The sequence below is a fragment of the Lichenostomus cassidix genome, chromosome 9 (assembly GCF_008360975.1).
Source record: "Lichenostomus cassidix isolate B80296 chromosome 9, HeHo_3.0, whole genome shotgun sequence".
Lineage (NCBI taxonomy): Eukaryota > Metazoa > Chordata > Aves > Passeriformes > Meliphagidae > Lichenostomus > Lichenostomus cassidix.
Window position 1 is genome coordinate 6858010 of NC_139490.1, and position 16877 is coordinate 6874886.

The window sequence follows — 16877 nt, forward strand, 5'->3', positions numbered from 1 at the left end:
TATGTGCTGCTTGTTGAGTGGAGTTTTTTTGACAGCACTTTTCCACAAATGATTTGTCAAAGACTCTCTACGGTTTCTGACCACCTGACCCTGTAAATCATCCTTACAAGAAGGCACTTCTAGCTCTGGGTAGGGAAGGCTTTTCCTCTCATCTCGGCACTCAATACCGAAATAACCCACACAGTCTGGGGAAAAACCCTTCCTCTTTTTGAAATTTCCAGACCTCTTCTGGATTTCAGGGCCCAGAACTCTCTTTGGATGCTGAACGTTATTTAAATTCACCAATTTTGAAGAAAACCTGTTCTTCCTATTTTTCAGATATACTTTGTGATCATTCCTAACACAAGGCAAACTTTTTCAGTTTTAGAGAAGTGAAGTGCTAAATTTGCATGATGAGATTGAAAACCAGGTTGGAGAGGTGAAAGATAAAAAATAATAGCAGGCAGCATTTGAGGACCTAACAATAATCTGTTTTCCTGGCTGCCACTGAAATTTCTTAAAGGCACATTCTGGCAGGGCAGGCTGACCAGGCAGTTCAACCACATCTGCTGGAAGTGTTACTTTTCAGGACCAACCTTTTCCTGGGCTATTAACCTTCTGTTTAAACTTTCAATTGCATATATGTTATCTGGCATTACCCAAGCCTTACAGCATTTTTGAAAGTCCTACATCATTTCTTACCAGCTTCTCAACTACGGAAACATTGTACTGGAGTTTTGATTAACCCTCCCTGTCAGTGAAGATACAGATTAGAACTCGGGGAGCCTGAATTGTGCTTACAAGGATTTTGTTGATGTCTTTTTATAGACAGTATGTTGACATTTTGTACAGATGGAAAAATCTGGATTTCTTTCTCCCACTCACTGTTCTCCTACGCTCGTACACACAGTCTCCCATGTATATATTTGCCAGTTGTGGGAGGATCAGATCATCACAATTACAAGAGGGGAGTTTTAAACGCCAGTGGTTTAGATTTGTGTGTTTATTTCTCACTCCCAATCAACTCAGCACAGAACTACATCTGTAATTAGTTGCGACAGCAAACAATTCCATTTGCATATGCAAGAACTTAATTTGTGGTATACTAATTATCATCCGTTCTTAGGCCAGAATTGCAAAGGTATTTAGTTGCCTAAGCTACTTTTATGAGTTTTTTTGATACCTTCTTAGGTACAATCTATGATTTTAGCCACCAATATCTTTAAAAAAAGTATTTGGTCTCCATGTTGTAAAGTGTTCTACAAAAGAGAGATGCATGGAATGCATAACTTGTATTTCAGGTTGTCTCTGCATTTGATTTGGGACACAATATTGGAGGTTGGGTTTTTTTTGTTTGGTTTGGGTTTTTTTTTTTGTAAGAGAGCAATTCTGGCCCTTGCTGTGCTTTTAGCAGGGGTCTCTTACTTCTGCTCTAAGTCATGGCAGTTACCTGCACACATACACATCTCTATTTCACAGAAGTATCATTATTTTTTGCATTTCAAGCTATGTCCTCCTGTTTCTGCTTTAGATTTTCATCTGTCTCAGAGCTTCAGGTCCCTGTGATTATGTATTCTGTTCCACTGCCTTAATAAGACAAGAATCGAGAGGAAACCAACAGTTGCATAGTTCTTATATTCCAGAAGCCCCAGCTATGCCATGTCTTGACTTCGACACTTGATTGCACTGATGTATTTTGATCAAATCATAACACAGACAGCAGGGCAAAAACAAAGAAAATTTAGTTACCAATTTCTGGGTTTCATGCTTGACCTGAAACCTGCTGAAGACAGTGGGAGTCCACAAAGTCTCCATCCAAAATCTCTCAGAGACACAAAACTGACCATTAAAACCAGTGGCAGTTGTTTCTGTCTCAGCCTTTGTAATTTCTCCACTGAGCCAAAAGGCAGACTGGAACATGAGGCAACAGGTTTTACTTACAGGTTTTAAAAGTTTTATGATAGAAAATTGAAACCTCTAATAATAAATTATAAACCAAAAGATAATTATTGAGTTCAGAGCAGATATAATTTTTTTTCATGGCTTGTTATTTTACTTGCAAATAATTCCAGCTTTCTGGATTTAACGCTGTGAGGAACTCACCAAATGTTTAAACAAACAAGTACCATATACATACATCAGTTTGGTATTTCACTGTTCCATCTCGCCTCTGCTTTTGGTTGATAGGAAAAACAAACCTGATCTGTTGAGACTAATGAATATCTACTTATGGCTGTTACTTACTGGAATTATATCGGCCAGATAATTCTGTAATTAACTTCTCTTTCTGTTTCTAAAAGTATTTCTTAATCACTGTATTTCCAAACAATTCTTATGGAGATAAAAATTAATTGGAAATCATATCACACCAATTCAGCTTATCATTTTTAATAAGAGTCTCACCTGATAAAGACAAAAATAATTTTAGTACATTCTATTTGTTTTCAAGGTATGCTCATGCATTAAATGGGAGCAAACACGAAGATAATTAATCAGTATTGTGAATCTGCTTTGCCAACTGTTTAGCTCTTCACAAGTTAATTAGAGCAGTTTCAACTTTTTAGTTTTAGTGCAGTTTAAATAGTCACAAATTTAAAAGAAATGAGGAGGCTGCTAATTGCTTTGTGACAATGGTTACATGCCTGGTTCATTGCAAGCAATTGAGAAAACAACTGATTTTTGTACATTGCTTTTTAAGCAGTATTTATTGCACATGTTGCATTAAATGTTAGAATGGTGGAGCAACTGACCATGAGATGCATAAATGAGTAGGTTGTTTTACCAGGAATAGAAAAACTCCAACTGGTTTAGATCTTCAAAATACTTTTAGAGACTTCTTTGAACAACTTTTGAATGTTCATATGTGTGCTATGACCGTTATAAAGATGAAAATTTCTGGAAAAAGTATTCTATAATTAAAACTTGAATAGTGCTTTACTACAAATAAGAGACTTAATAACGCAGAGTAGTTGCATGCTTAAAGATCTCCATGCAGTGCTTGCAGCCTTGAAGTCAAAAATTCACACTGTGTTTTGCTACACCCTGGAAATGTAATTTTGAGCTATAAGGAGCAATCTACTCTGCTGAAAGGAAAGTTGTGATGCTGCTTTAAGGTGCAATCATTCTAAAACTTGAAAACCAGGATGACTCTGCCTTGCTATAAAGCAGGAGATACTGCCTGTCTGTGGAGTGTTAGAGGCTGGAAAATCCATGAAAACCTCACCAAAACCTGTCTGCTCAGCATACCTGCTGCTGAGCCCTCATGTATCAGGGGAATTTGCTCTGCAAGCAGGATTTCTAGATGCACTGCAAGCTGTACAGGTGGGTGTGTACATATTGTCAGTGTCAGGATTGCTGCTAAGCTGCCCGACTGGGGTTCCTGCCAAATAAGCAAACCCTCATTCACCACAGCCTGGTCTTCATATTTAGGGTAAAAAAAAATGTCAAGGATAATGTTTCCTCCAGCTTCCTTTTCAGTTTCACCTGAAACCTTTAAGCACTTGCCGCTACTCTGCAGGTAAAAAACGCTGCACTGGGTGCACAAGCTGAACTCACAGTGTACAAAAGCTCAGCAGTGCCACTGCCTGCAGCCTGGCAGAAATCCACAGGACTCATAGGGGGGTCTCCACTGACATTTCTTGACCATTATTCCCATTGTACTCCAGCAATGTCTGACTGTTGATTCAGAGCCCAGGCAGTTTCCACAGTCTGTCTTTGCATATTTATAACATGCAACTTACTATTCTTTGTCTGTGTTTCTAGAAATCTGAGAAGTGCAAAGGTCCTTGACACCAAAAACAGGTGCTGAGCACACTCCAGGTAAGTCTACATCACTGAAACCATACTCCCTTACAGACCATGCCAAAGCTGAGCTGAACAATGAACTTGTTACAAAGGGAAATGCTTGAATGGGCATGGCTTGGGTTGCTCCATCACTGAGTTTGGGGTTGTCTTCACACTTCCTCCTTCATATTTGGTGATTATGACTGCAGACATCATGTTTTCTTCACAGCAGGGCTATTAACTGGCTAGCAGTTATTCTGTGCTGAAGGTCCCTTCATCAGTCTTGAGCTAAAATAATATGTTGGATATTGGACAGTCTCTTTGCTGCTTCATAAATTAGCAAGTCTAGGCAGCAGGACTGCTTTTGGCAGTATTTTCCATAAGTCTAACACAGCTGGAAGTACAACTCTTCTTGCTCATTCTCATTACTACTATTAGCTTCCTCTTTCTTAGCCCAAAGGACATATTCAGTTGAATATTTCACTCCCATTTGCAACAGGCTAAAATTTATCTTCAAATCTGCCCAAACTTTGCAGGAAATAATACTTTGAAATGTATGATCTTGGGGAATCTAATCTTTTTCTCAGTGATAAAATGTGGCTCTGGGCACAAAATCCTTTCCCTCCATGAGATTTTCTTGTAAGCTTCACTGGTGATATTGGATGCTTGGAAACATTTGAGAAGCAGCTTGACCTTGTTGCATTCAAGCTGTGCTCACTGGATTTGGATGAAAATCTGCTTACTCTTTCATATACCCACTTTGAAGTTCTATCATGCCTATCAGTGTTTGGGTTGTTCAGGGGCAATATCACTGCAAATTTGACCCTGGGTTCAAAGCTGGTTCGGTGTAAATTCATCATCTTTTTATTTTGGGAGTTTCAGGCTGTAAGGATGGATTTTATGAGTTGCCTTTGAGCATGCACTGACCTGAACTGTCAGGAGATCTACATCGAGTGTGCTCAGACATGTCTGCTTTCAAAGTATCTGGAGTGTTCCTCCCCCAGCAGGGTGAGATGTTGACTTAGATCGTTTTCTCCTGCAGAATCAGGACACTCCTGCCCACCTCTTCGTTTAGTTAGCAGATGGGATCAGGCACTACTCATCCAGGCAGCTCCTAAATCAATGGAACAGAGGATTAGCAGCATATGGAGCATGCCCCTCCTCAGGCCTGGCATCTCCTGAGCACTATATATAGCCCTGAGTTTATTCCATACTGTTCCATTTATCATTATGCCTGCCTGAACTGTGGTGGCTCCTACATCCTTTTATCAAAAGCATTTCCTGTTGGGTAAGTGAAGTAAAGCAAGCAAAGAATGAAAGGAAAAGCAGAAAACTTCCACCACTGAAAAGATGCAGAGATATTTTTAAAATCACAGTGAATATCCAGGAAGAATCTTGTGAGAGAAAAGGATGCAAAAGCTTGTGTGTGCCCTGGGTGAGGTGGAACAATGTACAATATGTCACAGTCTTATGATGCTTCTCAGTTCCTTACTATAACGTAAAAAATAGGAACAAAAATTACAAATTCATGCTCAAATACTCTGCTCTGGCAAAGCTCTTTCTGAAGATGGAATTATTTGAGGTATTTTCAGTTTGCTTGATTAAGATAATTTCAAGATGTATTTGGCCCAGTTTAAGAATGGATCACGTTAAAGATGAAGTTAGCCCTCATGTTCAGGGGCAACTAATCTACCTTCAGTGTATTAATGTGTTATAAATTACTGAATTTCCTAAACTGCAATTGATTCTATACAAAGAAGAAAATGTCTGTAAGAAGAATCTGTTGCTATTAGGCAGTTCTGCATTCACAGTGTTTTTTGCTGATGTTTTAAGCCCAGAAATTGTAACACATTGGAAGTCTTTACTCATAATGCCTAAAATCTTGTACATCGTGTGTATGTATCTGCATGTGAGACTGGAGAAATGCTTACACAAGCAGAGTTCATGCTTCAAACAACTTTTTTTTTTTTTATTGCTAGCTCTTGTATTTGCTAAGCAACACCAATTAACTCTTACTCAAAATACCATTTCCTCAAATAAAACTACCGCTATTTGCAGTTGTGCCACACGGCTCAGGACACTGCACTTGCCATGTGATTCATCCAGAAAAGGCTCCTATCTGCACCAGGTCTGTGCAGGTGCATTAACCTTCCCATGTCAGCCCGTGTCTAATCAGTCTTAATGTCTAGAAATTTCCATCTGGTGTTTTCCCACCATGGTAAGCAGCAATCTAAGAGCACACCTGGTCTCATACAGATCAGGAAGACTTTAAATCAAAATCCTGGCAGCTGTTTGGTACATAATAAGTGTTGTGCCTCCTTTATCTTCCGCTATATTAAAACAGGGGGACGTGAAATGAAACCAAAATATAAATTTGCCCTTCCAGTGTCTTCCCCAAGTCTGCTACACCAGTGATATCCCTGCTGGCTTTGAACTGAGCTTCTGAGACCAGAGTCTTTGATATGATCCTTGCCCTCTCAGTCATGCTGCTTCCTAGAGGAGTCCATGTCCCTGATCTGCTGACAGCCAGATTGCTATTTTTTCTTCAGCATTGTACTGAGGGGAGAAGTGACATTACGCTGTTTGCAGTGGGTTTTCTCCCCCACCCACCCCCCCTTTTAAAATTAATTATCAAATGCGATGCCAGGGACAAATTATTCCTGGGAGCTGAAAAACTGTGATCTTTCTAATAGACTTGGATTATTTCCAGCTGGTTTTAAGCACCTTTCTCCATTAGCTGGAGAGGTGATTAGCATGAAGAGCCTCCTGAGTGAAGTGTCTTTTTAGCATCTAAAGTTAGCGCTGAGGAGCAGGACGGCCGAGCCTGTGGCACAGCTTGGCTGTGCATTCAGCCATCGCCTTCTCCCGATGGAATTGCCCTTTCTCCCTATTTCAGTAAAGCCAGAACATCCCTGTCTGCACACTGTGTCACCTGTGGGAAGTGCCGAGGGGAGCCTGTCCGCGGACAGAGCAAGGAATCGTGTTAGGAACACCGCAGAGCTGAGCCTCAGCCCCGTGCTGCTGTGCTGGCTCTCTGCTTTATTCACAGAATTAGGAACCCATTCGGTTGGAAAAGGTTTCTGAGATAGTCCAGTCCAACCTGTGGCCCAGCACCATCTTGTCAATTAATGGAACCAAGTGCCACGTCCAGCCTTTCCATAAACACCTCCAGGAACGCTGACTCCATCACCTCCCCGGGCAGCCCATTCCAATGTCTAATCACCCCTTCTGTGAAGAAATTCTTCCCAATCTCGCAATTTAAACCTCCCCTGGTGCAGCTTGAGGCACTTTCCTCTGTCCTGTCGCTGGTTCCCGGGGAGCAGAGCCTGACCCCGCCTGGCTGCACCGTCCTGTCAGGGAGTTGTAGAGAGTGGGAGAAGTCCCCCCTGAGCCTCCTGTTCTCCAGGCTGAGTCCCCAGCTCCCTCAGCCTCTCCTCACGGGAATCGTGCTCCACACCCATCCCCAGCTCCGCTGCCCCTCTCTGCGCTCGACTGCCGTAACTCGGCCGAGCCCCGACCGTGAGCAGCCCGGGCTATTCCCGGTCGCTCCCTCGGAAGCAAAGGCACTGCGGGCAGCTCCAGATGAACGCGGCGGTGCGCGGCTGTCTCCCCTATCGGGCCCGGCTGAGGGACGCTCCGGCCCGTCACTGCCCCGCTCTGCGCGCACCGCGCCGAGCCCTGCGGGGGCGCAGCGCCCTCTCCCGGCAGCGCCGCCGCGAGTTCTGCCCTCACGGGCCGCCGCTGCCCAGCCGGGCAGGATTCCCGTGGGGAAGATCGGTGTGATTTGCGCCGTGTGCTTTAATTACTCTCTCTCTAATTACTCTCTGTTTACCAGCTGGAGAAGGGCCGGCCAACAGGGCGGGCAGCGCAGCCGCTGCTCAGCGCGGTCCTCCCGCCCACCGGGGGGCGCTGCTCAGCCCGGTCCCGCCCTGTCGCCGTTGCCCGAGCGGCGGTTCCCGTTCCGGGCGAGGCGGCGGCGCTGGCGCCGGGATGGATCGGGAGCTGCTCCGGCAGGCGCTGAGCTACCATGGCCCCGCGCTGCTGTCGCTGCTCCGCGCCGAGCAGCACGACAACCCCGACTTCCGCGGGCTGCTGCCGCCGCCCGGGGCCGCCCCGGAGCCGCCCCGCGGGGCCCCGCCGGCCGCCTGGTGAGGGGCGCCGGGGCAGCGGCCGGGCGGGCCGTGAGGGGCCGCGGGGCGCGACTCACCGCGTTCTCCTTCCCCCAGGAAAGAGAGGGCGAGCATCGACACCGAGATAAAGCGCTTCATCGCCAAGAAGGCGGATCTGCTCTTCGCGCACTCGTGGAAACCCAACGGGCCCATCGAGGACACGATCGAGGAGAATGAGGGTGTGTGAGGTGGTCTGGGGGGCGGTCACTCTGAATGTGTAAGGACAGCACTTGAATTAGCGGTATCTTCAAAAACAGGCTTAAAATTTTTCCTATTGACTTTTATAGGCGGTGCACAAGCTTTCTGTTTGCACAGATATATCATGTTTTCACGTGTTTCGCTGTCGCCAAATATTTTGTGCTCTCAGGGCGTAGCTTGGCCGTGTGTAATTTGCTGTGCCCTTGTTGCAGAGTGTTATGCTGTCATGCCACCCCTGGAGAGGTTCATGGAGGTGCCCAGGGAGGAGAGGAGAGAGTTGTTCTTCCGTGACATCGAGCGTGGCGATATCGTGATTGGGAGGATCACCTCTATCCGTGAATTTGGCTTTTTCATGGTGTTGATTTGTCTGGGAAGTGGTGTCATACGGGAAATTGCAGATTTGGAAATCACTGTAAGATACAGCTTTGGTCGATAATTCATTTTTGAAATGTGTTCGTTGCCTCTTGCATCTCTTAATGGAGTGGAATGTGCAAAGGTGAAACTGAGCTTTGGGGTGATGGGTGGTGTGTGGCTTTGTGGGCAGCTTGTGACACTTTGCTCAGCCAGTGAGCACGTCTTGCTGTGACCACACGATTGGGTTGAAAAATTCATCATTTGTGGATGCATGAATTTTCACTTGAACCAAGCCATATTTTAAGTATCACACTTCTGATGTGCTTTAAGCTTAAAATAATCTTTTTTGGCTTCATCTTGGGGAGGAAGAAAACCCCAACCTTTTGGCTTCCTTTATGATGTTCCTGCTCTGCTCTGTTGCAGGCCCTGTGTCCTGTGAGGGATGTGCCTCCTCAAAGCAACCATGGAGATCCTCTGTCTTATTATCAAACTGGAGACCTTATTCGAGGTGAGTAGCTGCAGTAGTTGTCAGGAATTGGTTTGTCTTGTGTTTGGGACATTTCTGTAACTTTATCCTGCCCTTCATTATTTCTGCAGCTGCACTCAAGGATGTCGACCGTTACCACGAGAAGCTTGCGGTGTCGCTTTACAGCTCAGCTCTTCCACCCAACCTTTCCAGTACAAAACTGGGTGTGATCACCTCTGATGACTTCCCACTGCATTATAAGTACGGATGGGCTGTTTGGCTGCTCTTGCTGGGTGCAGTCAGGGTGTCTGAAGAGCATCTCTGACAGGCTGGCTGTTCCTGAAACTCGTCAGGGGGGTTTCTGATTTAATTGGATGATCACAGCCTCCTTGTTGTTCATCTCTTTAACATACTCGTGTCTGGATATTTAGGTGTGGTTGGCTTTTTAGCTTCTTTCCCAAAACGTAAGGAGAGCAAAAGGCAGAGTGATATATCTGTTGCTTTAGGACAGTGTTAACAGACAAATAAAAAAACCCCAAAACCTTGGGAGGCTGGAATGTGAATTATTAGCATTTTAAAATTCCCATTAGAAGACAGGGGGACACAGCTATCTCTGTAATATTTGTAATGTTTTTGTATGTCCTGGGGATGCAAGGGTAGGTGCCAAAATAGGTTTCAAAAGCTCACTTGGGATAAAGGATATAAGGGTAGGTAAATAGCAGGAAAATACATACCTGTAGGGGAGAACAGTTTATGAGCAGTGATACAGATATCATACAGGTATTTTTATTCTAAACATAATCTTGATAAAATAGGGTATAGAGCCTGAGGTCTCATTTGTGTACATTGGTGCTGTTTTTAAGGCGAAGCCTGGAAGTTGCCAACACAGGAGAGACATTTGAAGAGGTTTTGCATCGTTCCCCAGGATTTGCTAATCCATCATTAGTTGAATATTTAGCAGAAAAACTGGGACTAAGTGAGTCAAATCCACCGTCTTTGCTGAGAAGTCTTCAAATGTAAGTGATTTTTACATTGTTCCTCTCCTGTAGCTCTGTGGAGATTATTCTAATCCATTGAAATAGACTTGTGAGTGGGAGTCCTAGACCACTTAAACCTTTTACATTTTGACTTGCATGACTGCAGCGTACATGTCCTTAAATATTTAAAAGCAAGCTCCTCTAGAGTAAGAAATTTGCATTTGAAATCCTATTGCTGTGAATAAGCAAGACACCTTACCACACACCATGTTTGGTATCAGACACTTTAGGAATTTATTGTGTAGCTCTTGTCACATCTGTGGATTGAAGTGCAGGATGTTTAGATTTTAATATTTTCTGACAGGTGTTTATTCACAATGTTGATTTTAGTAATAGGTTTGACCACTTTTATAAAACAGGGTCAAATATATACAGTGATTGATGTTGTGAGCCCTATGCATATTAGGCCCAAAGCAGGTGTGGACTTGGTATGTTTTTGCTCAATGCACTATAGTTGTACTGGTTCAATTCAGCACTTCTAGAATGGTTTGGGAAAAACTGGTTTCAGAAATATGAAAGAACAGTCCTGAATGAGGGAGAACACTAAGGCATGGACAAATATATTTCATCTTATTCCAACTGCACTACTGTAAGCTTAACTTTGTAGATTCAGAAAGCCAACTTGATGGTTTTGTTTGTTTGTTCCTTAAAGTAAAAATTTCAGTGAGGAAGATTTTGCCCCTGCCTTGAGGAAAAAGCAGTCTGCATCTTGGGCCTTGAAATGGTATGTGATACTTCTTGTCAGAGCTTGTTGTTAAGTTAGATTGAGTTACAAGATAAACTTCTTGAAAGAAAATAAACATTGAAACAGTTTTTCCACTGCATTGTGTAGTGATGTAACCAGGATCCTATTGAAAGTAAACCTATCAGCCAGGTGGGTATGTGATAAAGTCCTGAGATTCAGTTCCAAAATGTGTGTCAGGTTTAAGGGGGAACTTATTAAAATTTTTATAATATCCTGACCCATTCTAGAGATGAGAGCAAGATTTGTGATAACACGAAGTACAGAATTTTCTGTTTTATAATTGAGTGTTGAATGACCTCATACTTGTCAAGTAATTTAAGCCTCAGACGGTAGATGTAACAAGTGCACTTACTGTCTTTGGAAAGTTGAATGTATTTTCCTGGCTGCTTCTGGAACAGCAGCCCTGGATAGGTGCTGTTGCTTTTACATTATGCAGTGTATTTGCAACTTCGATTAACTGCAGAAAAGATTGCTTATAATGTTAAATTAAATTTTAATTTAAAAAAAAGTCTGTAATGAATTCTTCTGAAAATAAGCTTGTATCAATTCTCCTCCAATACCTTAATCTCTTGGAAAATATGCAAGAAATGTTTGGGTAATATGATATGTAAAGCCTTAGGATATTCATTTGAGATGAGCTGGTTTCAGTGTGTAACATATGCCTGTGTCACCTTGTGTCATCGCTTTAATGGGGATTTTTAGCTTTGGATATAATTAAGCCTGTTCAAGGTTAATGGTGGTAGGTCACTCATAGTTTTGTGCAGAAAATTGCTTAAACTATCATTTTGTAAGTGACAAACAATGTAATATAGTAGCACTGTCTGCAGAAATGCTCTTGAGTGCCTTAAGATTTTGGATTAAGAACAATACATTTTTGTGGAATTAGATCAATAGCACCTTAATTGAAATGCCTGTGTGAAGCACACAATAACAAGGTTAGGTTCTATTAGCTGCCCCTGGTTTGGAATCATAATTGTGAGTAACAGAGCAATCTGCATAGACTAACTGTACATACTATTTTCTAAATATGTTTTCTCCAGTGTGAAGGCAGGGGTGGATTATTTTAAGGTTGGACGCCACGTGGAAGCCATGAATGAGTACAACAAAGCTTTGGAAATTGATCCACAAAATGTTGAAGCTTTGGTAGCACGTGGAGCTCTGTAAGTCTGTTTGTTTTACTGTTTTTTCCACTTTGTGAAAGAGAAACATCATTGTTTGACGTGAAACTTTCTGTTGTTCCAGGTATGCAACAAAAGGAAGTCTGAACAAAGCCATAGGGGATTTTGAAATCGCTTTAGAAAATTGTCCTACCCACAGAAATGCAAGGAAATACCTGTGTCAGACCCTTGTGGAAAGAGGCGGGCAGTAAGTGTTGGGGTTGTAGGTTTGGTTGGTGCTAACAGCTTTCCTCATAAGATTTTTTTTAATACCATTCTTGTGAGGACACAGAATAGCATCTTTCCTTCCTAGCGATGTGTTTAAAGAAAAAAACAAAGTCTTTGTAAATATCCCTCCTTGTGTAATTGGTTTACACTTTGTCCTCTGTCCCAGTTAAAATCCTGGCAAAATATTTGAGATTTAATCCTCAATATCCTTTTTAATCCTTGATACCCTTTCACTGGTAGGATACCAGGCTTGTGTAAAGTCCTGCAAATTGTTTGAATATAATCCAAAAGGTTGAGGTTTGGGGTTTTTTTATGTTTTGTAAAATGACATTCTGTTACTCTGCTGAAATATCAGTGAACCACTCTAATGCAAAATTTTAATTTTGTATATTCAAGGAATAGGTTTTTTTAAAGCTCTGTGTTAACGAGAGAGAGAGACAATGTTTTTTAAAGTGGAAGTGACATTTCAAAGAATAGTGTTATAGGTCAGGATTAGGAGATGATAAGGTCAGAAATACTGTTTTGAGTTGTTATTGGGGAGGGCTGAGATGAGAGAGGGGGCCTCAGAGGGATGCAGTAGTAGTGTCATAGTGTGAATGAGAAATACTTGCAAATAAGAAAGCCCTAAAATAAAGGTGTCAAAATCTGTGTCCTAACTGTATATGAATTATCACTTTAATTTTAGATTGGAAGAGGAAGAGAAATTACTAAATGCTGAAAGTTACTATAAAAAAGCCTTAAGCTTGGATGAGACTTTTCAGGAAGCAGAAGAGGCCTTAACAAAACTCCATAAGCACATGCAGGTGATTCTTTACTTTCTTTTCATTTGATGCTCTCAATGACAATAAGTGAACATCAAAAATCATATTAAATCTTAATAGGGAGGGGTTAAATTGATGGTTTGTCTTATTCTCTGCTTCCCTACTCCACAGTTGATCTTTTCTAGTGAGCATTATGGCTGTACCTACCAGAAGAAAGGTACCTCTTGGTGCCTCCACTGTTTTGGAATAGTAAAGAAATGCCAGACAGTGGAGACATGGAAAGAGCAAAGCAGGGATAAGACTCTCCCATCACACAGTGTTATTAATAGGGTTAATTTAGAGCATTCTGTGAATACAAATGTGCAAAATGTAACACGCTTATACAACCAAATAAACGTTGTTACCATAGCTCTGGCCAGACACTTGGTCGTCGGGGTAATTACAGAAAGACAGAGTAAGGCCAGGCAAAGCTGATGCACAGGGAGAGCACATGAGAGGGAAATTAAGAGGTAATTGACAGGAGAACAGCAGGAGGTGGAGGGTGGGCGGGCAGACAGTTTGAATATCTCAGCTTTCTCCTCTGCTGTCTGGTGGTTTTTTTCTCTCTTCCCTTGCACGCAGCATGTTTCCCAGGTGAGCCTGCTGCGTCTGTCTGCTAATCTGAGTTGTCATCTTTTCCTTTTTATTTACCTCCTTTGCTTTTGTTGTCTTCCAGAGTGGGTCAAAGGGTAAAATAGAGCACTGAGGAACAGGCTTGTGTTGTTCTGTGGTTGTGCATGTGAGGATGTACACAGGCTGGGGTAGATGGCCTTAGTCAGCAGTTCTTCAGTTGGTGTAGCCATAATGCTGACAGAATGTGTGGAAACAAGGGGGAAGAGGAGATAGGACAATCTTGATAAAACTGAACTAATCCATAGATAAAGAGGTGTATGTTACTTGAGCACTACATGCATTTGGCTGCTTTAGAAGTGGTGTCAGTTAAAATTATGAAGAATATTCTCAGCAAGTAGGAGATAAATTTTATTCCTTTGACATTTTCTTATAGCCATTGACGCAGCAGATAAGGAACACAATAGCTGTTGTTTGTTGCTATGCATGGCCTTGGCTGCAGTGAAGGGTTTATTATAGCTGTTAAGACAGTTGCTAAGTTTTGAAAACTATAATCAGACTTACTGCTCAATCTGAATAGAGCTACTCAGTAGGGCTGTAGGTGGCAGAAGTCTGATCTCTTATGAACTTAAGTAGTTGAAGGATTATTTATCTGCTTAGAAACTCTCCTGCATTTACCTGTAACTTAGTACATAAGTCTGATACTGTCCCTACTGTGTAGAATGGCTGAAACAACTCTGCTGTGTGTTTTCCTGTAATACTGATTATGTGTTTTTCTCCAATGCATTTTCCTCTGATCGGAACTGTTGTTGCTGTGTCCGACGTCTGGTGCTGCTCATCACCACCAAACCCCTGGAACATGATTCCTTACGTAAACTATGCATCAAACTGCTCTGTGAAATTGGTACAAAATGGTTTGTATTCAAACTTGGCCAACTTGAATTCATCTTCAACTGGGTTCTGCCATGTTTTTCCTGTAAACCACAATAATGATGACACTTCCCCTCAAACTCTCCTCTCTGTTCTGGTTTGGGATTTTTTTACTTGTTTTTCTACATGTTGGTAATATTGGGGATTTTTTGTATATTCAATCTATAACTTTGGGGCTTCTTGCTTCCTGGTGTGCTGGATCATGGGTACCACTGCAATGACTGGTCAAATATATTTTTTAATGGAATAAAAACTGCAATATGGTCCTTAAATATAAATCTGACTGTCACAATGGCCAATACCAAATTCCTGAACAATATTCATTTTTGGTCTGGGAATCCTGGTAAAACATTCCTGGTGTATATATTTGAATGGGGTTGAATGGGGGGAAAATACCCATGTTAACACTACTAATGTAATCTTTTTTATGATGCTTGGGTTCAAAAAAGAAATCTTTGGAAATGAGGGAGAAACAAGCTGCCAAAGAAGAGAGACAGAAAGCAAAGAAAATAGAAACAAGTGCAGAAAAATTGCGTAAGCTCTTAAAAGAAGAAAAAAGGTAACTGTTACATTCAGTGTACTGGTTATGTGGCAATAAATGCAGATGAGACTGAGCAATTCATCTCAACAATGAGCTGGGGAGAACTTCTCCCTGGGTAAGCTGCTTTTCCTTCAGAATGCTTTTGTGGATAGTGCCCTTTAGTGCATATAACCTTTAATAGAGGTGTGTGGAAGAGAAATTGTTTAAGGAATACGTTGCAATGTGATATATTTGCAAAGTGCAGTGCCATGTGCAATTGGGAAAGTTGTCTTTTATAGCACAATGTTCAGTGTATTTAATCTTAGTTCTTTGGTCAAGAAATGACATTTGAAATTGTCTTGCCAGGTCAGGCTCAGTTTCTGTTCCCACCTTACAGTCCAAACTGGGGTGAACAGATTTGCTTTCTACATGTAGTTTTTGCCTGATACTGGAGATTATCTCACAGGTTAATTATTTTTTTTAGGTTGAAGAAGAAAAGGAGAGTATCGACTTCCTCCTCCTCCTCATCTTCTTCCTCCTCTTCCTCATCTTCCTCCTCCTCCTCATCATCATCATCATCAAGCGATTCATCATCAGATGTATCAGTTTCCTCTTCCTCCTCTTCCTCTGATCACAAGAAACGTAGGAAAAAGCATCGGCATAGATCTGAGTCTGCTCGCAGCTCCAAAAAGAGCTCATCTAGAGCTTCTTCCCATTATAAAGATCAGAATAGGAAAGAGGAGTGCTATTCCCCTCCAGCTGATACCTCTGCTTCCTTTCTTAACCGAAGTTCTGAAGTGGAAAAGCTGCTGGAAAGGCAGGACAGCGTAGCGTGTCCAAAAATGGAGGTAAAAGAAAAAGACAGATACTGTTCTTTTTCGAGGACTTCAGGTGATGATGAAGACACTTTTGGAGGTAGGTCTGAAGATTCAAGAGATTCTTTCAGTAGCTCCAGAAATCAGCCAAGTCATAGCAAAACTGAAAAATATGGTAAACCAGAGAGATTTTTCTCCAGTTGGAGGGGTTCTTCAGGTTCGTATCATAAGTCAGATTATAAACCCAGGATGCATTATTACAGGAGATTTGAAAGGGATGGAGAGTGGAGAAGAGAGCAGTTTAAGAGACATGGCTCAGGTCAAGACAGGTATTACATGTCTCCAGGGTCTGACTATTCTGGCAGGTCGGGGGGGAAGTACAGGTCATATTCTAGCAGCTGCTCACATGAAGGTGACAAAGGTTATGATAGTGACAGGCAGCATAAAAATGAAAGTGAGTCTAAGAATAGAAAAAGAAGTTATGAAGAGACTGATAAAACAAAGGAACCAGATGAAGAAACGTCTTTAAATGGTACAGAACAAGCAGAAAGTGGTGTTAAAAGAAACCTGCCCCAGAACTTAGTTAACATATTTAATCAGATAGCTGAGTTTGAGAGGGAAAAAGGAAGTAAGCAGAAGAAACAGTGAAGTACTTGAGAATACACTGTTTGGCTGAGTGTAGTTATGTGAACTTTTAACTTAGTATCTTGTGACAAAATACACACAAAGTGAGAGAAAGGCAGAATTTTTTCTGTATTTCAGAATGTCAGAGAATTCTAAAAGATCATTTGGAAAGAGATGGAAGAATATCTTACACAAAACATCAGTTATTATTTAAAATATAAGTTTCCTGTGGTCTTAATTTGAGGTGTTCCTGTACAATATTCTGTCTGATGGGCTGAAACCCTTTGATACCCCTGGGTGGAGTTAGCTGTGACTCACATCAAATACACCCTTTAACAACAGATGGGGTTGGTTTTTCTTGTCCCTGGGGTACTACTGACTGTTGATATTTTTTCTATCAAACTTAAACTTCCAGCTTTAGAAAAGGGATAACTGAATGAAGTCACGTGCCATCAATGTATATAGCCCATTTGATCATTAAATTTTCTTAATTTTTCTTAAT

At 41.8% G+C, this 16877-nt stretch overlaps 1 protein-coding gene across 1 annotated transcript; it reads left to right on the plus strand.

Annotated features, from left to right (window-relative positions):
* The first annotated feature begins 7702 nt into the window (after positions 1 to 7702).
* TTC14 (tetratricopeptide repeat domain 14) lies at positions 7703 to 16876 on the plus strand. The gene is made up of 12 exons (XM_085069105.1): positions 7703 to 7910; positions 7989 to 8110; positions 8342 to 8541; positions 8907 to 8991; positions 9081 to 9210; positions 9813 to 9965; positions 10639 to 10710; positions 11772 to 11891; positions 11974 to 12096; positions 12802 to 12919; positions 14866 to 14975; positions 15421 to 16876. Exons 1-12 carry the CDS (start codon positions 7753 to 7755, stop codon positions 16397 to 16399), a joined length of 2370 nt encoding a protein of 789 aa, XP_084925231.1. The 5' UTR covers positions 7703 to 7752; the 3' UTR covers positions 16400 to 16876.
* Position 16877: the final 1 nt, after the last annotated feature.